The 25,526-nt window shown below is 35.1% G+C and overlaps 1 protein-coding gene across 10 annotated transcripts in view; it reads left to right on the top strand.

The window, feature by feature from the left end:
* The window catches only part of LOC135844575 (uncharacterized), a 427,884-nt gene that overhangs the window by 44,740 nt on the left and 357,618 nt on the right, over positions 1-25,526 (top strand). For 7 of the 10 annotated variants that reach the window (XR_010558642.1, XR_010558652.1, XR_010558634.1 and 4 more), the window contains exon 2: positions 5,684-5,732. Coding sequence is in view for 2 of the 10 variants with exons in the window: in XM_065362918.1 (XP_065218990.1) it covers positions 5,684-5,732 (49 nt within the window). In the remaining 8 variants the exon portion in view is untranslated. Of the gene's footprint in view, positions 1-2,677; positions 3,249-5,683; positions 5,733-25,526 lie in introns of those variants that run through there. The other 3 variants (XR_010558609.1, XR_010558630.1, XR_010558618.1) reach the window with 1 other exon arrangement.

Raw genomic sequence — 25,526 nt, 5'->3', positions numbered from 1 at the left:
TTGGCCCTACCTAGTTTTCGACTCGATCACTCTAAAAATGTTGTAATAAATGTCCGAAATACGAACCCGTGTTTAGTTAACCCAAAATCACAATTTATTGGGCTCCATGGGTTCCCAAAGTTGCGAATAAGAAAATGATTTTAGGAACCACTGAATATTATTTTCAAAAACTTTTTTAGCGTAAAATATCTGTTTGAAGCCGATAAACCTTATGAGAGGAGATTTTTTTATTTTCGACCCTCGAAGGCAGAAATTGGGAGGGGGGTTTCATTTTTGGAAAGTTTGGAACCTCCATTTTGATCCTACCCCTTTGAACCTTGCTAAAAAGCTTTTCACAGTTTATTAGTATCTGAGAGACCTCCATCCTACCAAATTTTGAGCTAAATAAAAATTTTCGCTGGTACTCAAAAATCCAATTTTCCAATTTTTTGTAATTTCGATATTTTGGGAACCCCTGGAAAACTAGAAACCTGCGATTTGCGCCAAACGTAACGTTTTGAGGTGTATAATCGATTATCTAGATAAAAAAGTTGAATTTAGCTCCCTGTATATTCGTAATTTTGAACCCTTTTTTTAGAGCCCCCCATTTTAGGCACCCCTAAAAAAGGCGTTTATGCATATTTTTTGAAATAAATTGAAGAATTTACGTTTGAAATACCCTAGCAAGTGCTCGATAATTTTTCATATGATTTTTCCTGTAACTTTCAAAATTGAGCTATTTTGGGTCAAATTCTGAGATTTTTTACTGTGATGAAATCGTGATTTTAACATCTTTTCGAAGAGTTAAAAAACGATTAATTAGAATAATATTATTATTGAAATTTCCTCAAATTCAATTTGATAAAATTTTTCCTAAATAAGGAATAGTTGAAATAAAATTAGTAATTACTATATTATTCCCCAATAAGATATTTGGGTTCAAATTAATGAATATCCTAATTTCTAAAAAAGCAATTAATATAAAAATAATTAATATAAATATTCCTGATATTCATATTATTTTATTTAAAAAAGTATTAAAAAGAATATTTCCTCAGAATTTGACCCAAAATAGCTCAATTTTGAAAGTTACCGGAACTACTCGACCATAGACCCCGACCCGTACCCAAACAATCAGCCATCCTTATTACAAATTTTGGACTTGTAAAAATTTACGTTGTTGATCGTTGATCCAATTGCAAGCAATAAATAAGATGAGTTCTGAGTAATTTTATTAAATTCAATCGCTAGGTAAATCATACGAAAAGAAAGAAACATCGAAGGAAAATCCTATAATGAGTAGATTACAGTTTTATGTTATGTGCGATCTGTGGTGTTGAATTCGCTTAAAACTCTAGTCGAATCGTAGTAATATGCGAAAATTTCATATGTAACCCAGCAATTGTTTAAAAAAATTCGACCAAGTACCTACATGGTCATTTTGTATGTGCCAATGCGAAGACTCACCGTTGAATCTTCGAAATAACACAACGCAATGTACAACTGGAAGAGAAAACTTTGTATTTTGAAGGGAAAAATTTTTTCTAGTGTTTATTCATCGTGTTGCAATTTCTAAGTTCTTTGTTGTAGATATAAGATATCACTTGCTGTTGAGCAAACTGAGTGTTTTTCCAAACTTCCTAAGATGGAATCGGCTAAGTAAACAAAAAAGTACCTTACCCAATAAATTTATTTACTCGTGTTTTTGTTGCTTTATCACTCATTATTGGATTTTTCTTAGATTTTTCTTTTTTTTCGTATGATTTAGCAATTGAATTTAATAAAATTACTCAGAACTTATCTTATTTATTACTTGCAATTGGATCAACGATCAACAACGTAAATTTTTACAAGTCCAAAATTTGTGATAAGGATGGCTGATTGTTTGGGTACGGGTCGGGGTCTTTGGTCATATGAAAAAGCATCGGAATCAGGATCGTCTTCATCAATTTTGGCCAATAGGTACACGCAACACGCACGAATTTTCCTAAAAAGGAGCGATCGAATATGTAGGTACATAAATTATCATTTTCTACATCTTCTAGAATTTATTGATTTTTCGAAAATGCCAATTGCCTTCTCTTCGAGAACCTACATGTAATATGTATGTACTTATGTACCCTCCAGGTCGACTCAAAGTGAAAGTCTTCCCTAAATCGGGTCTAAATCCTTCGACATTTCTTCTTTCCTCGGTCCATTCTGTTGGATTCCTTATCCTTGGGATATTTTTTGAGATTGGGGAGAAATGAGGAGCGGTATTAGATTTCTGAGATTTCGATTGGACGTACATTCATCTGGAATTTGTTTCTTAAAATAAAATGAAATGTTGAATACACATAACCAGTCTGAGCTGTCTGCTGTGCGGTGGTAGGGTATTGTAGGAATGTTCGTGGCACGAAACTTTTAGAGGGCAATAATACACAGTACACACATCAAGACTTTTTACTACGCATCAGCTAAAACTGAAGAAGCCTGTGAGCTGGCCATAAATGTCTTATCGTTGATTAGTCTATTATAATGGTTAGCAAAGTAAATGCGTCATCGTATTTGTCGTTGTCGTTACTACCACTAAAGTAAACATCTACACACAGAATGATGTTGGTAGCGTATTCCTATTCTTGATCTGATCTACTCGTGTGAGTGAGAGAATATTAAGGTTTCTCCGTATTTCGCAATTCGACATTTTTTTTATCGCTTTCAATAATATCTGCTCTTTCGATTCGAATCGATCCATTCGTTGATAATGAAATGATGAAATTACTGCGCAATGCGCAGTTGTTCCAGAGTTCCAGGAAAGCAAAAATGTTGATTGTGCGAAATGCGATTGCGACGGTCTGGGGGGAAGGAAACCTGTTATTACGCGTAGTGGACTCGTCCAGTCTCCAGTGCCTTGGTGGCGGGAAATTAAAATGCTTTTAGTTTCCCTTGTCTGCAGTCTGCACGATGCTTGCTTCAGCCTTCAGTCTTCAGTTCATTTTCGAGTCTTCAGCTATGAACGGTCGTCTTCGTCGTTTCGGGTCTTCGTGTAGTTCATTTTGTTGGGTTAATTAATTTGCCTTTCCCTGCCGTGTCGTCGATGTCGTCAGCCGTCGGTTTTCAATTTCTATTTAGTTCTTGTGAGTTGCGGATCTCAATATTTTGATCGATTTCTTCGCGTTCGGTTAATTTTCGACTTCGAGTAGGTACTCGAGAAGATGTTCGCGAATCGCGATGTCATTTGATTGTTTTGGAGTAGGAGGATATTATTCTCTGTAATACAGCTAATACAGGTAAATGTAAATACTAATAATTTAGTGGTAGTTATTAGTATCAGCCTTCGCAGGTACCGGGTGTTTCATAAGTCTACGTTAGGGTACTATAGGTATAGAGGGTATGATCATTGTCCGGCATTTTGGTTATTTCTGGGTGAAGTGTGGAAAAGAAGGGGAGGGTAGCAGTCCGTTGAAAACCGTAACCAAAATGGCGGACAATGATCATACCCTCTATGTCTACGTAATGCAACGAATTATTATTGTTGGTATGTAGTTGTTATTCGCGTTGTTTTATTTCAAAAATCGCGTGAAATTATTTGGTTTGAGATAAAAGTTAATTTAGTTCGGCTGTGTTTTAGGAGATCTTGTTGATTTTGAACTACTACGTAAAGTAAAATGTACATAGTTCGGTTTGATGTGCATTCGTATGAATTATTTCTTCATTACTCTCAGGAAACAATGAACAATCCCCAAAAAACAAGTTAATATCGTGACCATGACCTTAGATCAGATGTGTAATGTTTCGAGAATCTGGATTTTTGATATCTTTTAAAATCTTTTTTCAAGTGGATAAATGTAAAATCCATTTTCAAAAACTACTCCCTTTTAGTATAGATAATCGTGGATTGTAAATCTGCTAAGATCCAGATTCTCGAGAATCTGCCAAAATCCGTGTAAAATATTCAAAAAAAAAATCGCGAAAAAAAAACACCGCGTGCCAATGTAATTTTTGTCTTGAAAAACTACCACGTGCCAAAAACGGCACGTTGATGAAAAAGTACGTTGATGATGGTTTTTTCTTTTAGAAATACATTGATCTGGTGGTCTTTTTCTGGCATTTTTTTTTAGGATTCTGCTCCTTTTACCGAAATTCAAGTAGGTAATTTCTACTACAAGCCTTCCGATGTTTTGCTCAGTTCAGCTGTTTTTTTTTTGACAATTACTAATAGTAATGTTCAATTAGTTAATCTTGTCGGAATTAAACTAATTGTAAGTTTTTCCATTTCCATTTCTCAGTGATGTAAGCGATTCGATTTTTCTCATATGAGAAATTTGGACATATTTGAATGGTTGGTTTTTAATTGTATTAATGCGATTTCAATGATGTTTTTGAACAATTTTTACTGAAAATTTATGTTATAGTGATACCGATGCCTTTGGTAGGCTCCAAATTTTTTTCAAATGTGGTTATTTTAGATTATTTCAATCTTGAGAATATCCTCTGAAGTTTTTTATGTTTTTCCGAATTCATACTTTCAATTCACGTGAGTTCTTTGTTCTGAATTTTCGAAAGTTTTCCGTTTTCATTGTTTTGTGTTGAATTTTACTGATTCGGTTTTCTGTCTAAAATTTTCTCACAATTTTGCCTCAAATTTTAGTGATGTTTTCTGCTGAAATTTTTGTGGAATTTCCCTTTCTTGGAGAATTTTTTTTTTTGAAGTTCTTTGTGCTTCGAGACTCGATGGTTTTACTTCAAATTTTTCCGGGGCTTTTTTGATATCTTTTGAATTCTCACCGATCTCTATTTTCCCAATTTTTCGACGATTTTCCCCAAATTTTCATGTTTTTTTTACGCTGTAAGTAATTTTATCGTGAATTTTTGCGAGGTTTTTTTTCAATTTCAACGATGTTTTTTCTTAAATTTTTGTGCTTTTTACTCGTTAACTTTTTCGTTGGAGGTTTTCTAATTTTTTAATCGAATTTTTATTCTGGAATCCTCGTGATTTTTTTCCAACTTAGATTTTAGCAGAATTTCTCTAATTTTTATTTCGCTCTTGAGATTTACCTATTCTCGAGGACTTGCAATTTTGATGTATTTCAACATTATTCTTTTGATCAATTTTTTCCTCTCCGGATCTACATATAAGTTTCCTGTTCTGAAATAATTCTTCGTATTTATGAAATTTTTAATTTTAACAATTATTATTCATTTTTCTCAACTTTTGAATAATTATTTGTTTCATCAAATGCTCAATCATATCAGAATGTCTGCTATTTTAGAATTGGTGCATATATTTTCGTGTTTAATTTTTTAAAATGATTTTGGGAATTTCGTTCTCTCTATTTCGGTGAATCTTCCCCCTCCTCTCTTCTTTCAATTTTGCGATTTTTTTAGTAGTTCAACACATTTTGTTTCTGGAATCCAAATTTTTTTTTTGCATTTTGATATGTTCACTTTCGAAGTGTTGATAATTATGTATCTGTTTTGAGCTTTCGCTAGTCTGGTTTTTATTCGAATTTCGATGATTTCTTTTCTGGTTATTTTTTCCAGCTTAGGTGTTATTTTATCAAGTTTGTATCACGTTTTGAGCAATATTCGCTCATCTACCTGTTAGAGATTTTTTATTCTGATTTCACTTTTTTTTTTTGTAATACGTTATACTTAGTTTTAAGACTTTTACAACATTTTATTGCAATTTGATTACTGACGTATGCATTTTTAATTGTTCCAGGTGATTTTGAATATGAATCAATCAAGCTTCGTGGAAATTTATCAGCGGGGTAAGTACCTTTAAAATTATCATTGCTATATCTCAACCACTTCGACACTCGTGATGAAATGTTCGCTGCTTCGGACTTTCTGTGATTTTCGGTCAGAACTTTTTCGATTACTTTATAAATGTCCGATTTACAGAAGAAAGGCAGTTTAATTGGCCACTTATTTACATGGTGTATCGTGTATCGTTGAAAACTGCTGTAGCATGCTGAAAATTACTGGCAACATGAATAAAATAAATAATGCAATAGATGTATGAATTTTCGTAACAAAATGTTTGATTAGCAAAATGAACAAACTGTAATGATGATCTTAAAAAAAGAAATAAAACAAAGAAAGATTATTTGGTAAATAACACTACAATTTTTGACCTTTTTTTTTGTTTTCGGGTAACTTGTAATTTTTAAAGTTCTATCGACGGCCTTCAGCACCTCTCTGTATTGACTGAGTAGATTGTATCAAAGAAAGTGTTGCAAGAAAGCAGTGTAGAGTATGGTCTAATAAGAACGGATTTCTTACATTGATGTAATCTGTGCACTGCTACGATTACATCATTACCATCAAAATCAGACACTCCTCCAATAATAGTTCGTCTGTTGAATTACGATAAAAAGGCATCTTTAATCTCTAGTGCAAAGCTTTTAAAACCAAAAACAGATATGTTGGGTATTAACCCTTCAATGCCAATTTACATTAGTGAACATCTAACGTACGAGACAGCGAAAATCCTCAAATACGCTCAGAACCTTCGAAAGGATAATTTAATACGTTTTGCCTGGGTCAAGGATGGCAAGGTTCTGGTCAGAGTGAAGGAGGACTCTCCGGTAGTCAGAATGACGAGCATAAACGACGTAAATCACCTCCAGGAAAAACTTCAAAGCAGTTTGAGCGCAGTTCACGAAGAGGAAGATGGAGCGGATTCTGAGCCAGTAGCGGCAAATACGAGAAACAAGAAAACAAACAAACAACAACAGAAGATCACAAATTACGCGAAACCTAAACCTAACAAAAGATAATGTAAAAAGCCAAACTCAGCCTGCCCAGTCAGATCTGGTCAATCAAGGCAGGTAGACCAAATTCCCCCAACAACTTTTAGTTACTCAAAAACAAGAAAAAAGCTGATTAATATTGCAAGTTTGAATGTTCGGACCCTTTTAAATGAAGAAAATTTGCTGGAACTCGAAAGTGCTCTAGAAAATTCCAAAATTGATATCTTGGGAATGGGAGAGGTGAGGAGAAGCGGGGAAAATTTAATTGAAACGAAAGAAGGAAACCTTCTCTGTTACATAGGTAGTAGTTTTGGACAAAAAGGCGTTGGGTTCTGGATCCACAAAAAATACAAAAAGTCACTAAAAGAATTCAAAGGAATTAATGACAGAATAGCTGTTTTAGTAATGAAGACAGGTAAAAAAGATTTTCTAACACTAATTCAAGTTTATGCACCTACTGCCACCTCCGAGGAAAATGTGAGTGAGAAATTTTACGAGGAACTCGAAGAAACCTATAACAATATTAAAAAAAAATAAAAGCAATCAAATCATCTTAATGGGTGACTTTAATAGCCAAATAGGAAAGAGAAACGAAGAGGAAAAAGCAAATTTGGGCCCATATTTCTTTGGTAAGAGGAACGATAGAGGATGGCGATTGGTAAGATTTTGTCAAAAAAATAATTTAAAAGTAGTAAATACTCTGTTCAAAAAAAGATACAATAGAAAATGGACCTGGGAAGCACCAAACCACGAATTCAAAAGTGAAATAGATTATATGCTAACCCCTCTGAACTCAAAAAATATCACAAATTTCGAGGTTATGTATAACTTCCCTTACAATTCTGATCACAGAGTAATATCATGTACTCTGGAGACTCAAAACTCAAAATATCTCCAAAAACCCCAAAAACTCCAAGAAACTCTAACCAATAAACATTGTGGAAGACCCTCAGAGGAAAATAAGCAAGCATACCAAAACGAACTAAACAAAAGTCTCAATGAAATAGACTGGGATGGGGAGACAGATTACCTAAACGAACTCATAGTGAAAGCCTTAATAAATGCCAATGAAAACACACAAATAAAAAACGAAACACCAAATCTCAGCAAATTACCAGATGGTATAAAAACCTTGATTCAGGGCAGAGAAAAACTAAAACTCAAAAAGCATAAAACAACAAAAGTAAAAATAGAATTAAATCTACTATGCAAAAGGATAAAATCAGAGCTGAGGATCTTCAACAAAGAAAAAAACGAAAAATATATTCTCGAAACTTTGGAATCTACCAAAAGCTTGAAGCAGATTAAAAAAAATCGATGTCTGGGAAAAATTTACACTCCTTACCTCTCTGATGAAAGAAATAACAGAATTTATGATAGAAATAAAATTAATGAACACGCAACTCAATTCTATTCCAAATTATACGGAGAGAAAAATCATTTGAATCCATCAGAAAATGCACTAGGAATAGGCTTTTCGGAGCCTGAAATATTATCTAGAGAAGTAGAGTGGGCTATAAAAAACTTAAAAAACAACAAATCTCCAGGCCCAGACAAAATTACTAATGAATGCTTTAAAATAGGAGAGGAAATAGTTACAAAAGTGTTCACCAAATTCTTTAATAAAATCTTGAAAGAACAAAGGATTCCCAAAGATTGGAAATATTCAGATATCATTTTAATCTTTAAAAAGGGAGAAAGGGACAAAATTAATAATTACAGACCTATTTCGTTAAGTTCAAATATTTCTAAAATCTTTTCAAAAATTCTAGAGAGGAGACTTAGACATTTTTTATATCAACCTAGAGAACAGGCTGGTTTTCGCTCGGGGTTTTCCACAATTGATCATCTCCAGGTCCTGAATCAATTAGTAGAAAAATGTAAGGAGTACCAAATAGAACTCCACCTAGCCTTCATAGATTTCACTAAAGCCTTTGACTTACTAAATCATAAATTTCTGCTGTTGGCCTTGGAGAGACAGGGGGTCCCTCCCTTCTTTGTTGGGGTCATAAGAGAACTATATTCAAATTTGAAAGGACGAATAATTACAGATGTACCTGGGGAACCTTTTGATATTCAGCGGGGAGTAAGACAGGGGGATCCCTTGTCACCCCTGATGTTCAACAGCAGTCTGGAGGAGGTGTTCAGAGATCTGGGATGGGAAAAAAGGGGTCTAAAAATCAATGGGGATTACTTAAACAACCTGAGATTCGCAGATGATGTAACACTGGTAGCAGGGACAAAACAGGAGCTGGAAAAAATGATAGAAGAACTGAACGAAAAGGGAAAAAACGCAGGTTTAGCAATGAACTTATCAAAAACGAAACTGCTTAACAATGTGGATGAAAGATACAACATAACCATTGAGGGAGAAAAAATTGAAACTGTAGAAAGTGTAATCTATCTCGGGCAAAAGATTTCATGCAAAAACAACCAAATAGAAGAAATTGAAAGAAGAATAACTCTGGCTTGGAACAAATTTTGGTCGCTAAAATTTATTTTCAAAGGTCCCTTCCCAGCAAAAATAAAAAGTGAAACTTTCAACACATGTGTCCTCCCAACTCTTACGTATGGCTCTGAAACATGGACAATATCAAAAAAAATAGAACAAAAAATAAGAACTACTCAAAATGCAATGGAAAGATCCATGCTAAATTTTAAAAAAAGAGATCGGATAAAAATCAAAACAATTAAAATGAAATTGAAAAATAACCGAAATGCAGTCAATCTGATAAAATCAAAAAAATGGGGGTGGGGGGGTCATGTGGCTAGATTAAGGGACGACAGATGGACACAAAAAGTCACTTTCTGGTTCAATACGGGGACAAGAAGGCAAGGGAAACAGAGAGCTAGGTGGAGGGACGACTTTAAGAAACTACTGACCCATCACCATTTCCAAAAGATCGCCCAGGACAGGAAAGAATGGTGCAGGCTGGGGGAGGCTTTTGCCCTATCTTAGGGCCACGAGTGTTATCTATTGTATTTGTAACACTTGTAAAAATAAAGCTTTTTATTTATTTATTTATTTATTTACATTGATGTAAGAGAAGTTGCATAACTAATTGCCCAATTGTTATCAATTTGGTGGGCATTTTTATCGGTGAATATCAAAATTGTCATATTTCGAGCAATTTTTACTAGGTGTTTTCGAATTATTTGTAGCTTTTATTTAGTTTTTTGTTCAATTGTAAACACAGTTGAACCCTGTGATGGAAAAAGATCCGCTCTTCGTCGAGGTTCAAAGACATTTTGTTGAATTCGACGAAGAGGGGATGGTTTTCCACTACAGGGTTTAATAATGTTTGAAATTGAAGAAAAAACTAAATAAAAAGCTTTAAATTGAAAACACTTTGTAAAAAATTTTTCAAAATATGAAATTTTGGTATCCATTTATAAGAATGCCCACCAAATTGATAACACTTAGGCAAATAGTTATGCAACTTTTCTTACATCAATAGCCTTCGACGTCATCTAATCAAAGTACATACAGGGTGTTAAATAAAGCGTGGGCAATAATTTCACAATAGATGCAACTCGAGTAGACGAGCAAAAAACGTTATTATGATAAGTTGCATATCTTGTAAAATGAAGGCGCTACGTGCTCCGCAAAACTCGAAATTTACCAATTTTGAAAAATTCATCAAAAATAAGAAAACGTTTGAATCATTCAAGTGATGCCCCTAACCCATAGTACTCGAGTGGACGGACAAAAAAAGTTATTATGACCAATTGCCTATCTTCAAAATTGAAGGGGCAAACTTGATTCAAAATTTCCAAATTTCGAGTGCCCCAAATTTGAATTTTGAAATTGTGCGGGCCCCTTCAATTTTGAAGATAGGCAATTGGTCATAATAACTTGTTTTGTTCGTCCACTCGAGTACTATGAGTTAAGGGCATCCTTTGAATGATTCAAACATTTTCTTACTGTCTGCGTATTGAAGAAATTACCTCATTTTTGAACCAAAATTCACCAATTTTGAAAAATTCATCAAAAATAAGAAGATGTTTGAATCATTCAAATGATGCGCCTTACCCATAGTACTCGAGTGGACGAACAAAACAAGTTATTATGGCCAATTGCCTATCTTCAAAATTGAAGGGGCCCGCACAATTTCAAAATTCAAATTTGGGGCACTCGAAATTTGGAAATTTTGAATCAAGTTTGCCCCTTCAATTTTGAAGATAGGCGATTGGTCATAATAACTTTTTTTGTTCGTCCACTCGAGTACTATGGGTTAGGGACATCACTTAAATGATTCAAACGTTTTCTTATTTATGATGAATTTTTCAAAATTGGTAAATTTCGAGTTTTGCGGAGCACGTAGCGCCTTCATTTTACAAGATATGCAACTTATCATAATAACGTTTTTTGCTCGTCTACTCGAGTTGCATCTATTGTGAAATTATTGCCCACGCTTTATTTAACACCCTGTATTATTTTGTTACGAATTTTTACGTAAACTTTTGGTGCCACTACTACATTAATTAATTATATTAAAAATTGAACAGTATAAAAACAAGAACCAATTTTTTTCTACAACTGTCCCCAAAATCCGGACACGTGAATGATGAATTTTTTAAAAGATGTCTTCGTGTTCAGTTCGTCGGCGGCCTCCAGGTGTTCCGCTTGCAACTTTTGAAACGACAGTATTCTCTGACGAAAAAACGTTGTATCGGTGAAACATTCTGATATATTCGACGAAAAAAAATTCCTACCATTAATATGCAAAGAAGTATTAAAAATTACTTACTTACTGGGTGACATGAAGCAAAGGTATAACCGTACTTATATTTTGAATTATGTACTCGATTTTCTGTTAGTCACTTTGTTCCTTGGATAGTAAACCTGCTTGCTCGAATTTTAGGGCATTGGCGGAATTTCTTTCGAGGATGTCACCCTTTTTAAGTTTTTAATGATGTGGCGACATAAAGCAAAAGTATAAACGTCTGATTTTTTTGCAAAGGAGGTTTACTTATATTGTGAATATGTTCTCGATTTTCTGTTGCCGATATGACCAAATTATTTTTTCAAAGTTGCGTACTGCTCATGTGTATGATCGCACACAACGGTATTTGGTTCGATTTTCCTTTGCTGAAGAAAGCGTTGGCTGCGAAGTCACTTTGTTCCTTGGATAGTAAACCTGCTTGCTCAAATTTTAGGGCATTGGCGGAATTTCTTTTGAGGATATCACCCTTTTTGATGATGTGTCATGGGTGCTAGAGTGATCGGCTAATTCAATCTAAAAGTTGAACGGTACAAAAAAAAACAATTTTTCTACAACTGTCCCCAATTCAAGGTTCTCTCAGCAACCGTAATATAATTTTCCTTAGATACATAATTAATTGATTATACTGCATCGTTTTAATTCGTTTCCATCATCACTATTTAAACTACATATCAGCTGATAATGCTGGCTCAGAGTCAGTCTTTTATAATGGAATCGGCGTGGTTCTTCATAACCATGTCGTGATGCGCTGGCGAACTTTTTCCTCAGCATGCGGATAATTTCTAAAAATGATGAATTTTTAAAGATTTCTTCGTGTCAGATTTCGTGCAACCCGGTGACTGCTACATCTACTCGGCGAAAACTTGAATTTTTTCGAAGTCCATAGAAGTAATAAGTACATATCAGCAGTCACCGGGTGTCAAAAACCCGAACACGTAAATGATGAATTTTTTTAATAGTCCGGGGGCTCGCATAAGGATCACCTGCACCCCTTGCCGATCCTCCTGGGCAACTTTTGTCTTGAAGAGGGAGTCCTAAGGAACATTTCTAGCCCTTGTCGCTCAAAAAATAGTGGCCCTACTTACAAAATGGCGACCATTTTGATTGCCCACTTGTCTCAAAATCAACCTTTTCTTCTTTTTGCGCTTGAACGATGCAATCTGCTCATAGATCGTTTGAAAGTATGCTATTCGAATTAATTGTTACTATTTTGGATACATTTTTGTATCCAGTCGGGGAGGGGGGGGGGGTGATACCTGACTGAAATTCGGCGGAATTCGGATGGAAGTCGAGTGTGGTATCGAAATCTTGGTATTTTGGGCTGAAAATTACGATTTTGATGTTGATTTACTTGTTCAACTCCCAGGGACTCGAAGGGTGGTGGTACTATATTCAGATTGCATCGTTCAAGCGTAAAAAGAAAAAAAATTTGATTTTGAGACAAGTGGGCAATCAAAATGGTCGCCATTTTGTAAGTAGGGCCACTATTTTTTGAGCGACAAGGACTAGAAATGTTCCTTAGGACTCCCTCTTCAAGACAAAAGTTGCCCAGGAGGATCGGCAAGGGGTGCAGGTGATCCTTATACGAGCCCCCGTACTATGAAGATTTCTTCGTGTTCAGTTTGTCGCGTCGGCGACTTTCAGGTGTTCACTTCTGCTTGCAACTTTTGAAACGTGTTCTCTGACGAAAAAGCGTTGTATCGATGAAACATTCTGAAATATTCGACGAAAAAAAATCCCTACCATTAATATACTAAGAAGTATTAAAAATTACTTACTTAACTGGCGATTTAATAACATCGTGAAGTATGCACATATGTATTTCACCTCTTCAGCATCCGTCTCTCATTGATGTGTAGCAGAAGAGACAGCAGTTTATCAGCAGAGAGTTCGTCATTGCTTCAGCGATACGCATGATGCAACGTGCTCAAAAGGCATCGAGGGAGCGCGTGGTAGTACGAGTGATTCTCAAAGTATGACTGAAGGATAAGTTTACACACGTCACGTGAAATTCCAAGTTTTGGTGTGATATTGTTACGCAGTAAAGTAGATAGCTATAGGTTAAGAAAAGGAAAAGAGAATAAAGAAATTGAGATTTTGTAAACGGATGTTTCCTACTTGAATATTTCAAATTTGATATAGTAACTTGAAAATAGAAACAAAAATGAATAAACCGATTTCTCACTTCAGAATTACTTGTAATCCTTACTTATTCTGACAGTTGTTATCATTGAACGCAGACTATTTTAAATATAAACAGCTTATTTTTAAAGTACATAGGTACCTCAAAGAAACTAAAATCACAGTGTTGACCATTTTAACTCATGACAAATAAAATTAACCTAAATGAAGAACAGAAGTTGTAACTTGAATTCGTAATACAGTCTTCAAATTAAGGGGTTTGCACGTAGAGAGTGTTGCAAAAAAAAAAACAAAAAAAAACTACAAGATGATGTTTTTTCCAACCTCTGCCAATATTTAAAAAAAAAAGAATTTTATTATGTAGAGATCAAAAAGACTTGAAAAAATAAATTCAATTCAACAATATTTTGATATTTGCGCAAATTTTAAGAAAATAAAAAAAAAAACAAATATTATTTTCTGGAACCGTACATTAGTTTTACAAATTCAGTTTTTAACAATATCGATCTCCGTTGTCTTTTTGACGATGTTATGTCAATTAATTCTAGACTCCTGCCGCAGCAGATAACTCTTGATAAAAAGTTGGATATTCTCTGAGGATTACGCCTTTCTTCAGTAGATCAAGCAGGTTTGTCTGTTTTGCAATTTTGCCAAGCATCCGGCTAAACCATTTCTCAATTTAGGGATTTCTAACTACTTACGCGAATCGTATGGTAGGATCGACAAAAACTCTATATCGTCTTGTCGTGCCCCGCCTTTCAACGTACAGCTGATTACGTGGAAAGTGACGATGGCAATACGTGCATAAAAATAAAAATGAAATTTTAGTGTTTCTTATCGCTGTTTTTTTCTGCTCTTTCACTGTGGAATAGGCGTGGTTCTTTAACAACTATGTTGTGATGCGCTGACGAACTTTTTCCCCAACATTCGGATATTTCTTCGTTATAAATTCTGAAGAAAAAAAATTCTTCCTACCAATCAAAAATCATGTAAATTTGAGATTAATTATTGTCCGTCCAGTATTGAAATAAAAAACTTAAATGAGGCGCGCATACTCCCAGTTGTTATAAAATTTCTAAAGGATGGCTAACCAAATTAGCATTTAGGTATCATTTTAAAAATTAAATTGTTCTTAAAAAAAAAAAAAACGAACTGTGTACCACGACTCCACGATTAAAGACAAAACATCAAGATAGACGAAACGATACTAATCAATCCATACCTTGATTAAAAGTTGACTTCATATTTAGAACAATACCTATGAAAATTGAACAATCACATATTCAAGGAGCATTTTTAAACAAATTTAACTAACTTAACCTAACCGTCGTGGCCGTGGCCGGACCGCGAGTTCGCGGGCACTCGCCTATTCCTCTTAAGGCTACTCAGGAGTCTTATCGAGATTGCATTAGTGGATACCGGCGTACAACCACCCGTTGATAGATCGTCGATGGACGATTTCTGGTGGACGCCGAGGTACTACCCTCGGCGAAGTGTTCGGGCATGCCCGTTTAAGACTTACCGGCCTGGAGTCACCGGATTTTATTTGGCCCCGAGGTCCCACCCTCGGGAGCCGTGTTTGATCGTCAGCTGACGATTCCTTGACAATTTCTAGCAGTCGCCGAGGTACCACCCTCGGCGAAGTAATCGGGGGGTTACCTGATGAGACTACCGGCCTGGAGTTACCGGATTTTATTTGGCTCCGAGGTCCCACCCTCGGGAGCCATCATTATCGCCAGTAGCTGGTGACCCAGATACGTATTTGCGATCTAAACATAACCGAAATGCCTCTCGAGACGGGCAAAGGTATGTTTTGCGGAGATGAACGCTCAACGCGTATTAACTCCGGTGTGACCTGACTACCGATTAAAATTGTGTCGATTTTATCGGTATTTGCTCACGTATGGAGTGAGGGACACGGGCAGGGCCCTGTAAATTGCGCGGGCAGTCGCTCATATTAATCTTTGTGCAGCAATTTTTTTTATTGAATTCTGCTGACCAAGTACATTTTGCTGAAGCGGATGATGTAGTTTCATCGACAGCGAGATGGGTTACGCATTACATAATTATAGTACCTATATCTATGCCTACACTGCTGCAGTGTCCATAAAATAGTAAACATTAAACAATGATAAAGTGAGAACGTTTCGAGAGCTTCCATCTTCCAGGTGATAAGGTAGATATGTAAACTTTTCATTTTTGTTCCATTTTTTAAGAGTTCCAGCCAACTCAAATTGTCGAAAGAAATTTTGTATGTTCTCTGTTTTCTTTCCAGAGAAAGTTTTAATTTTATATTTTTGTCCCACGCTTTCCACAACTAGGGAAACGCCGTTTGTCCGTGTAATTAGGTGGCGGTAGGCCTGGTTGTTCCTTAATAATTCGCCGAATTCCCTCACGGTTGCAGGCAGTGGCGGGACGACTGTTCCCCTCCATCTCTCCATCTGCCGCCTTACCGTCTCTGGAAATGATTCTCTGCAAAACTTCATCAGGGCGCCTGTTAAGAAATTAAACACATATGTATCAGAATAACTAAATTTTTTTCATTTTATTACTTAAATTCTCAAAAATCACTTACGAAAATAATTATTAGAGAAATCAACTCACATTTTCAACTTTCTCATCAAAAATTCAAATGTTCGGCGTTTGCTCGAACTTTGATCATCTGTCCAGCTGAGAGTTGAAGCTGGACTCAATCATCTGAGTATCAACTTCAAGCGTCTGTCGTTGATTCTTTTTGGTCCACAGCCGTCTGACCTCCGTTTGGAGAGCTTGGATCTTCCGCTCTTTCTTTTTGATGACTTGTTTCAACTCATCTAATTTGCCCTGCTGATCCCGCGGTACCTCTATGTCCACTCTGCCTATTAGGTGAAAGTGGTCGGCGTCCAGTATCCCATCACAACTTTTGTCTGGGTACGCGAGTGGCTCGTCTACAATCACCTTTTGCATTTGGCTTTAAAAAGGCACAAACGTAACATTTTATTTTTACATGGATTTCTCCGTCTCTCCTCTCGCCTTTCTTTTTATCTTCTTTAAATTCGAATGGAAAAATCAGCGTTTCTCAAACTTCCATTTAAAACCATTTCCTTCTTTTTGCACTCCCGCAAATACAACTTGGGTTTTGAGAACTTTCACAAGTAACGTCTTCACAGTGGGAAAACTTTCTTAAATACCTGAAATACGGAAAAATTCTTTGTTTTTTAAAAATTATTCCAGGCTTCGTGGCTACGGCTGTGCCGTGTTGGACCAGCGAAACTGGGAAAAGAACATATGAAAAAGATACGCTGGGGTAAAAAATTCTTCATTTAATGATTTCCGCGTTAGTATAGTGAAATAGGTAAACGTTTAGGTGATGGTTAAAATGTGAAGTACGAATATTGTAATTATATTTTATTCCAGCTACGCTTCTTAATTAATTTATGAGCGTATAACATCGAAATAAAATGTATTCCGCATTGCACTCGTTGTTGATATATTTTCATACCGCTTGCTGTTTTCGGTGACCTCTCCTTTGCAGGAATCGGTCAACCGATGTCCGGATCCCACCTTGGCGTCGGCGTATATTATCGAGAGCATCACGCGTTAGACCGAAATTTTCATGTTTAGGTACATGTAGGAGTAGGTAAATGAGTTTAATTATCGAAGACTTATCCAATTATGATGTTGAAACAGCTGCGAATGCAGTAGAGTCCTGGATAATTTGTTGAATTGTCGCTTACTCGCCACACGGAGATTTTCTTGCTTCGGAAATTGCAGTTGAAGTACATATATGGTTCACTCATAAGATAATACTTATTTTAGAATGTTTGATTATGTGAGAGAATATATCGTTGAATATCTAGGTACATTAACAGAAATTTTGTAAATGAGTGACGTTCCAAAAGCTGCGAAAGTCGAGTCAACAATGATTAAACTGAAACGTTTATCATTCGAAAGGATACATTAAAGGATACGCTGAAGCAGATTTTGCATATGAATTGAATTAATTTCCGAAAACATACTAGGTACCTCTACCTACTTGTAATATTATACAAGTATAATGATAATAATAAACAACAATGAATACTTAGATACATTTCACATCATATGCAGCTCGTGAGCTTGTAATATTTTTATTACATAAAATTTTCCCTTATCTGTCGACTTTTGTTTGAAGTGGATCAGACGCTGGTAAAAGTTTAATCACAATTGAAAACTCTCCCATTGCAAACAAGTCAACTTCTGGAGAAAAAAATCTGTCTATGACGACACAGTGGCATACCACCAAGCCAGAATTCACCATCTACCTTACTTAATTATTGTAGTATAGTAAGAGTAAAGTTGTAGTTTCAGATGCACCTGGACGAATCGCGGAGGTTGGTTGTTGTTTGGTGTTGATTGTGTCTGCTGGGCCAATTGTTTCTTTAGATCGTAATTTTCAAACAAACGTACTGTTTCTCTTTCATATCCATCTATTTCATTGATAGATTTCAATTTACAATTCTCAAGAGCCAAAAATTCTACTACTTTCAAAATAAGTAGTTGGCAAATGAGAGTCTTAAAACGTTCCATCGGGCTAGATGAAATACATAAATTAGTATCATCGCTACAATCCTGAATTTCAATACATTGAATAAAATCGGCGGGAAAGTCAATATTCGAAGGGTGAATAAAAATATCGTCCAAGTACATTTTTGGTTTGAGGCTCAGTTTCGTAAGTGTAGTCCTTCCATATCCCTTCTTCAATTCTAGCGAGTTCAGACATAAATCTATTATTTCTAAATTCGATCCTTCATTCGCGAAATTAATGATTACCATCGAGTTGAAATTATAATTATATGGACAATCCATTGATGACCTGTAAGGATCATGTACGCCTAATATCGGATAAAAAACAAGAAGTTGGATCAACAAACATCAAAATATTACATAATTATAATAAATAAATAAACAAATAGAAAATAAAAAAACACTAAGTTCAACTCCAAAAATTAATGCCTTACCAAGATTTCAGGTTTTCTGGGGCACAATGGAATTGGAAGTACATATCTCCGCCTACTAAATTTTATTATAAATACCAATAACAATAATTTCCATTACACGTTCTCGTTCACTTATTCCTATTCAAAACGGGTTAGGCACAAACGGATATAGATTGTGAATCGGGATTAAATTGTAATCAATCAACTCTCGAGGCTGAAATTCGAAACAGCAGCAGGTTGATCAGCTGAAGTTGAGGGTTGATTTGAAGTATCTACAGATGATAACAATGCATTTGAAGAATTTTCCGCAACGCTGGTGGCGGTTGAGGATATCGAAGGAGTCGGTATTACGCTCGAGATAGTAAGAGCTGAGTTTGCTTGTAACGCAGCAAGTATATCGGAGATATTCATATTCGAAGGGACGTCACTTTCGGGAGGTGGTATCAATGATGACGTAATCGATCCAGATGAAAAACGCACTGCCAGAACGGTATCTGAATTACCAGGAATCATCGAAGTCGGGGTAATCCAAAAGCTATAACATACACATTTTGTTAAACAATACATTCGGGTTTTCTATACCGAAACATCCAATAGTTAATTGTTCTCCTTCGTAATAAACATGTAAATATTTACCCAGATAAGTGGAATAAAATTACTGGACGAAATTCGATCTGTGGTGAAGAATAAGTACATACGTGTGGCCGGCTGGAATCGAAAAACAAATACCTACCCATAACAAAAATTACTTACTCCTTATCAGATGAAAGTTATTACTAGGGCTGAGAAAAATATTTTATATCGTATTTTTTTGTAGTATACTAGATAAGGTATATCCAACATAGTTTTACGTTTCATAAAATTTCGAGTCGATTGAGCCCCATTTGTTAGAGAATATTTTGGTATATTTTAGGCATAAATGCATATTTTAGCATATTTTGGGCTTTTTTAGGGAATATTTGGCAATATTCAGCAATTTTCACTGTTTTTGGAGAATATTTTAAGAAAAACTCACAAAGCAGGCAAAATTTTAAAACTCAAAAAAAAAATTTTCAAACGCAAAAAAAAATTTTTCAATCAAGAAAATGAAATTTGAAAAATTAAAAATTTGTTTTCTAAAAAATCAAAAATTATGCTAATTTTGATGGAAATGATAGAATTTCTTATCCATTCATCTAAAATATCACATAATATCAACAAAATGAAAGAGGGAATGAAATTCCCTTTCAAATGATACCCATATTGTAAGGGAATTTTTTTGTATATTTCGGGTTTTTAGGGAATATTTTTACATATTTCACGTTTTTTTGGAAATATTTATAGGGAATATTTTAGCATTTTTTAGAAAATAAATATCTCAGCCCTAGTTATTACCCATTGCTTGGTGACTAGAAAAGTGACTAGAAAGGTCTATATACAGAGCATGTTGTTTGCTGAGGCTTGATTATTTCCGAACAAAACGATAATCGTCCACTATTGGACTGAATGATGGATAAATTGACTGTAATGAAATTTTTTCAACATTATTATAGATAAAAAAATACATAATTTTATAGATACATAATTATATTTACCCGAGTTTTCCGAATCATTATACATATAAAAATCGAAAGTCCTGATCGATGGCCTGTTTATGCTCTGAGAACAATCAAACAAAGCTGTTGGATCGATAACACAACATTCTGAACAAATGTAGTACGACATTATTTGACTTGAAAAGACAAAATTAACAGGTCGAACATCTGAAACTCTTGACGAAAACAACAAACACAGAGTACGACACTTTTCTGAATCATTACAATATCCAGGCTACACCGGACAACCAACGTTTGTACGCTGACCTGTCATTCTTATCGAAAATGGCCCTCCATTATTCGAGCGATTATTATGTCGAGCTCTTGCTGTTTGGCTTCCACCTTTTGATGAATTGCTTAAAGTCGGGGTTATACTTATCACACTTTTGTTAGTCATCGTAGCATATGAAGATTATTCTCTGCAAGTTGAGCAACTGTGTTGTTTTCAACTTACATTGGCTGTTGCGATGCTCGTTGAGTGTCCAACATAGCTTGATGAACTAGCGGGCTTTTGTTATTTACATAAATTGAGGCCAGATCAAAGGCTGATCCATTGGTTGTGATTGTACCAACAAGTGGCATAATGTCCTCATTTCTGAAGTACATATATAGCAAAATATCGTCGCCTTCCTTATAAAGTTTGGATGTAATTGCATTTTCAATAGTCAACTCATATTTGTATCTTCGAGCAAACACGTAAGCGAACAATAGGCGAATTTACTTGATCGTATTTCTAGCCACGCACATTGGATTTTTTATTTTTCGTAAAATTTACAGTTGATTTTTTTTTTTTGATCTGCGAATTTTTTTGGTTAATTTCGTATGCACAGACAAATAGAAAGTGTAACCGCGCACTTTGAATTATTGTTAGATTTTTCACGTTTCAATTATTGATCTCAGAGATGAATTAGAGAATTTGGAGCAGACTACCTCAGTATTGGATTTTCGTATTTCTCATCCTCATCCGGATTCGTTTGCATTTGTTGATTTGGATCCGCAACTTCTATTTTTCGGTAATGTATCGAGTCGTTGGAATCGGTGAAATTTATATAAAACTTCGCGTCACCGATTTAATTCACTTCGTTAAGGGCACAACGAATTCGATTCGATAACCAAGCAAATTTGACGAACCGATTTGGATTCAAATTTTTTTTTCGACACGTTTAAACGACAAATATTCGTTGAATTTACGATGTTAATTATGTACCAGCACTTAGGTCGATTTTTCTTGCGAACTTTTTCGAATTTTCTCGATGTTATTTTTCTCGGGTGTGGGTCCCTTTTTTTTAACACGTTTGGGCGCCAACTGTCACGTAGGATTTCGTCGTAGAACTAAACCGAACCTGAATTTACCGAATAAAGAACGAACACGAATATATGATTTGAAGTAACACTTTATTTTAAGATCGAATCAACATTTATCGGTAATGAGCGATGGCGATGGTGTTGCCTTCGAGGTTCGGATCGCGACTAAAAACTACGATCCACCAATGGTCAATTGTGGTGGTCGATTTCCGCTGAAATTGCTGACTAGCAATTTCAGCGGAAACAATAGCGTGATCGCCCCTACGAGCCGTGTGCAACTTTTTGCATCTAAAGTTGCACGATCGGCGGATTTTGTATCCGCCGATGCGATGGCGTGATATTTTAGCCATCGCATTGGCGGATGTATTTTTCCAAGAATTGAAAATCATCAGCATTTTATTCGACGGCTCGTGTTTTCATACGAAAACACGAGTCGTCGAATATGGCGCGATTTACGACGCCACAGTACCTACATGTTAGTTAAATGTAAAATAATAACAGCACGTAAAATGATATTAGGAGAAATAGGTAAGTATTTAAATTCGATAGATAATACTCGTATGTATATGTACAAATCGTAGAATTCCATGGTATTGAAATACCTACCTCCTACCTATTTTCATGTTTATTTTCAACTAAAATGAGAACCTCTTAGAGTCTAGAGTTGCCTGACTCCGATTAGGGCATAGATTATTTAATTTCCCATCAATATGTAAATACATAGATCTCAGACATTCAATTTTTCATCAAATTATCTGCTGATTCCAATGCGTGGTTATGAATGTTATAGAAACGAATTTGGTGTCCGGCAGTTCAAATGTTCCATATCTTTTGACCTATCAGGGAAAAAAGAGAAGACTACTTGCTGATTTAAATGATCCAGCGGTTTTAATACGAATAGTAAAGTAAAAAAAAGTCTGTCGCTCGAGAAATCTGTCTAGTGTTCTTTTCTCATTTTACAACTACAGGACAACAGTGATATAACCAAAGAAGGCGTAGCCGACCAAGAGTCGATTGAGCAATACTTAAACCGACGAAGACAACGGAACCAAAGAAAAAATAGGTATTGAAAAAGACAAATTTATATTCAATACATTTTCTTATCAAAGTTTTTTGGCTTTGATTTTTTAGTTCGATTCCAGTGGTTATCCTAACTCAACACAGGGGAAGGGCGAATCGATTCACTTACTTACTCTAAGTTGGATCAGCGGCAATTAACGTATGAAAAGCCGCCTGTTGGTGGGACAGATCAATACTCATATTAATAATTGTTTTGCCGGGCACCCATGGCGCAATTCCGCTGCACGATGGCGTTGATAGCTTCCTCGTGTGTTTTAAATAGCGCATATTGGCTGGCGAAACGTGGGTGGCCATCAGTGTTGACCTTTGCGTCGAAATTTGCTCCGCACCTACATTGCATTTGTCCATAAATCCTAACGTTTTGAATAAGTAATGTGTTAACGATTTTGCCGAATGAAATATAGAGTTCTTAAAAATTGGAATTCCGGAGGTATTCAACCTTTTCTGCCCACAGTTGACCTGCTTTTCAATAGGATTTCAATAGATTTTTGAAGCTCCTTAGTCCGGTTGTGGAATGTCTGTTTATCGCATAAATTGGAAAACGACAAGAAATTCTGGAAGAGTTGTGTTTTTGAATGGAAAAAAATGAATTTTTTCAAAAAGAAATCATCAAATTGGATTTTTTGCAAATTTAAGAAAAAAATCAATTTGAATAATTCTTTTTAAAGAAATTCACTTTTTTTTTCATTCAAAAACACAATTTTTCTAGAAAATCATCAAATTTTAATGAAAAAACAGTAAAGTAAATACAAAACGTAACTAAACCGAATAAAAATTTAAAAAACCAAAACTGCTAGCTTCTGGAAACAAAAAAACAAAATAAACAAGGATGAATGAAATTAAAATGGAAAAATAATTTTAAAAAAACTAAATACAAAGAAAATGGAAATTAGAAATGGAAAAGTGACTTCGATAAGAAAAAAAAGAAATATTCAAGTACTTACGTTAACGTTTATTTATATCCTTATGATTTTTTTGGGGGGTTTGTTCGACGGGGTTTCGTTTTTGTCGAGCTTAATTTTAAGTAAGCTAATGGAGCCTAATGAAGGCGTTGCGGTAACGTTGCCTTATCTCATAAATAGTTCGATGTTCAAAATACATATTAAAGAAAAAAAATTTTCTCAAAATTGCCAGGTCAACCATACTCGACTCCATAGAATAATTTCCAGGTTAGGTAAACATACGTACTTGTACTTGACATGAGTTGCCTATTCGTCAGTTTGAAGGGGTGGCATTGGTTATGGTGGCTCATCCAAATGTATTCGAATGGTGGATGCCTGAATGCTGAATTTGGGGCTGATCGTCTTTGTTCATTTCTTTGCGCGTAGGCAGACACATTTTTTCGTTTTTAAGTAGAAATTTGAAGAATAAAAACAGAAAAAAAAAGTTCGATTCACGGAGCACTAAACTTTAATGGATACAACAACAACCACACAGAACAGTATTAATAGTTGAATTAAGTAATCGTCAATCGTCAGTTGGCTGGAAAAGGGAATAGAGCGATATCGATAAATGCTTCATTTGCACACTCGACAAAAATTCCAGAGCATTTCAATTAAAAGATCGATAAATCCTGCACAACCCTTCAGAAAAAAAAATACCTGTAATGCTGATAGTGCACCATCAGCACTATCAGCATTACTGGTAAACAATATTAATAATACGATTTCGTTTCAACATCTGACGATATTCGAATTGAGGAATAAAATGGCCATCGGATATGGGTAAGATTATTGTGTAATTTTTCAATTTAGCTAAATAGACATCTTTTTACCAATCTAATAGTACGGTGTGCATGTAATCGAATGCAAAAGATAAAATGCATGGATGCTTCACTCCATTCACACACAGCTTTATTGTCATTCTTTAACCCTTTCGGCTATGAGACAAACTGACGGATGAAATTTGAAGTGCTTTAAACTGAGTGAGGTCGGTTGCTGCCTAGAACTCAAAATTTGCTGGAAATCGCACATTCAGAAAGTATTCATGTCACAAATGGCAATAAACCTTAAATTGACTATTTTTCGATTTATGACACCGAATAGCATTATAAATCAAAATCAAGCCTTCTGAGGCATCTGATATTTCAAGATGAAAATATTGATAACAAGCATTTTTGAAAATAGAAAAAAAGATGAGCTAAAATAAAATAAGTTTGTGTAAAAAAAGAAATTTTTGAAGAAAAACAAGGCATGCGACTTCAGATGGTTATTCAAACTGCAAATGTTTGAAGGTGATTGCTTGTGGGAGGATTAAAATTGATGGAAAAATCTTTGTGTTATTGAACGATAAATCGATAAAAATCGATAAATCTGACTCACAACAATATTAAACTTGCCTAACATTCGACAAAACGAAAACAAACTTCAACAAAAAATAAATAAATATTTATTGTTAACGGTCATTGACCTAACGATCAATAAACCAGACAAATGAGACTGAGCAAAAAGCTCGATGACTTTACTTTACGACGACAAGAATAATATTAACGCGAACTAACTTAGTAACTAACGAAAACAACGAAAAAACAACGATAATTTAACAGCCAACAGTTTACGCGATTTTACGAAAAGAACAAAAAACCATTTTATACGTAACCAACAATATATATATCGCGAAACCAAAATTCATTTTTTAATAAAAAATAAAACTTAAAAGTTACCGAACATAGTTCGTTACGGTTACGATTCCAATTTTGCCAACACCCCACCATAAAAATATTTTCCCTAACACGCGTACCACTTAAATAAACGTAAAACTTGTTGCTTCTTATCAATACCGGTGTTAGTAAACACTTTGAAACAAAATATTTTTACAGCAAAATTTCAGTTAAATTATACTTAAATTACATAAAAAACAACTCGAAAACTTAATTTAAGCATTAAACAATGACTCACAGAGTCTATCGAATATGGTACGTGTCGTGGCTTTGGTTAAAATATCGGCAAGTTGATCTGCCGAAGATATCTTTTGCAAGTATATAATCTGTTTCGTGACTAAATCGCGTATATGATGGTAACAGAC

This window comes from Planococcus citri, chromosome 1 (assembly GCF_950023065.1).
Source record: "Planococcus citri chromosome 1, ihPlaCitr1.1, whole genome shotgun sequence".
Lineage (NCBI taxonomy): Eukaryota > Metazoa > Arthropoda > Insecta > Hemiptera > Pseudococcidae > Planococcus > Planococcus citri.
This window is presented reverse-complemented; position numbering and strand designations above follow the sequence as displayed.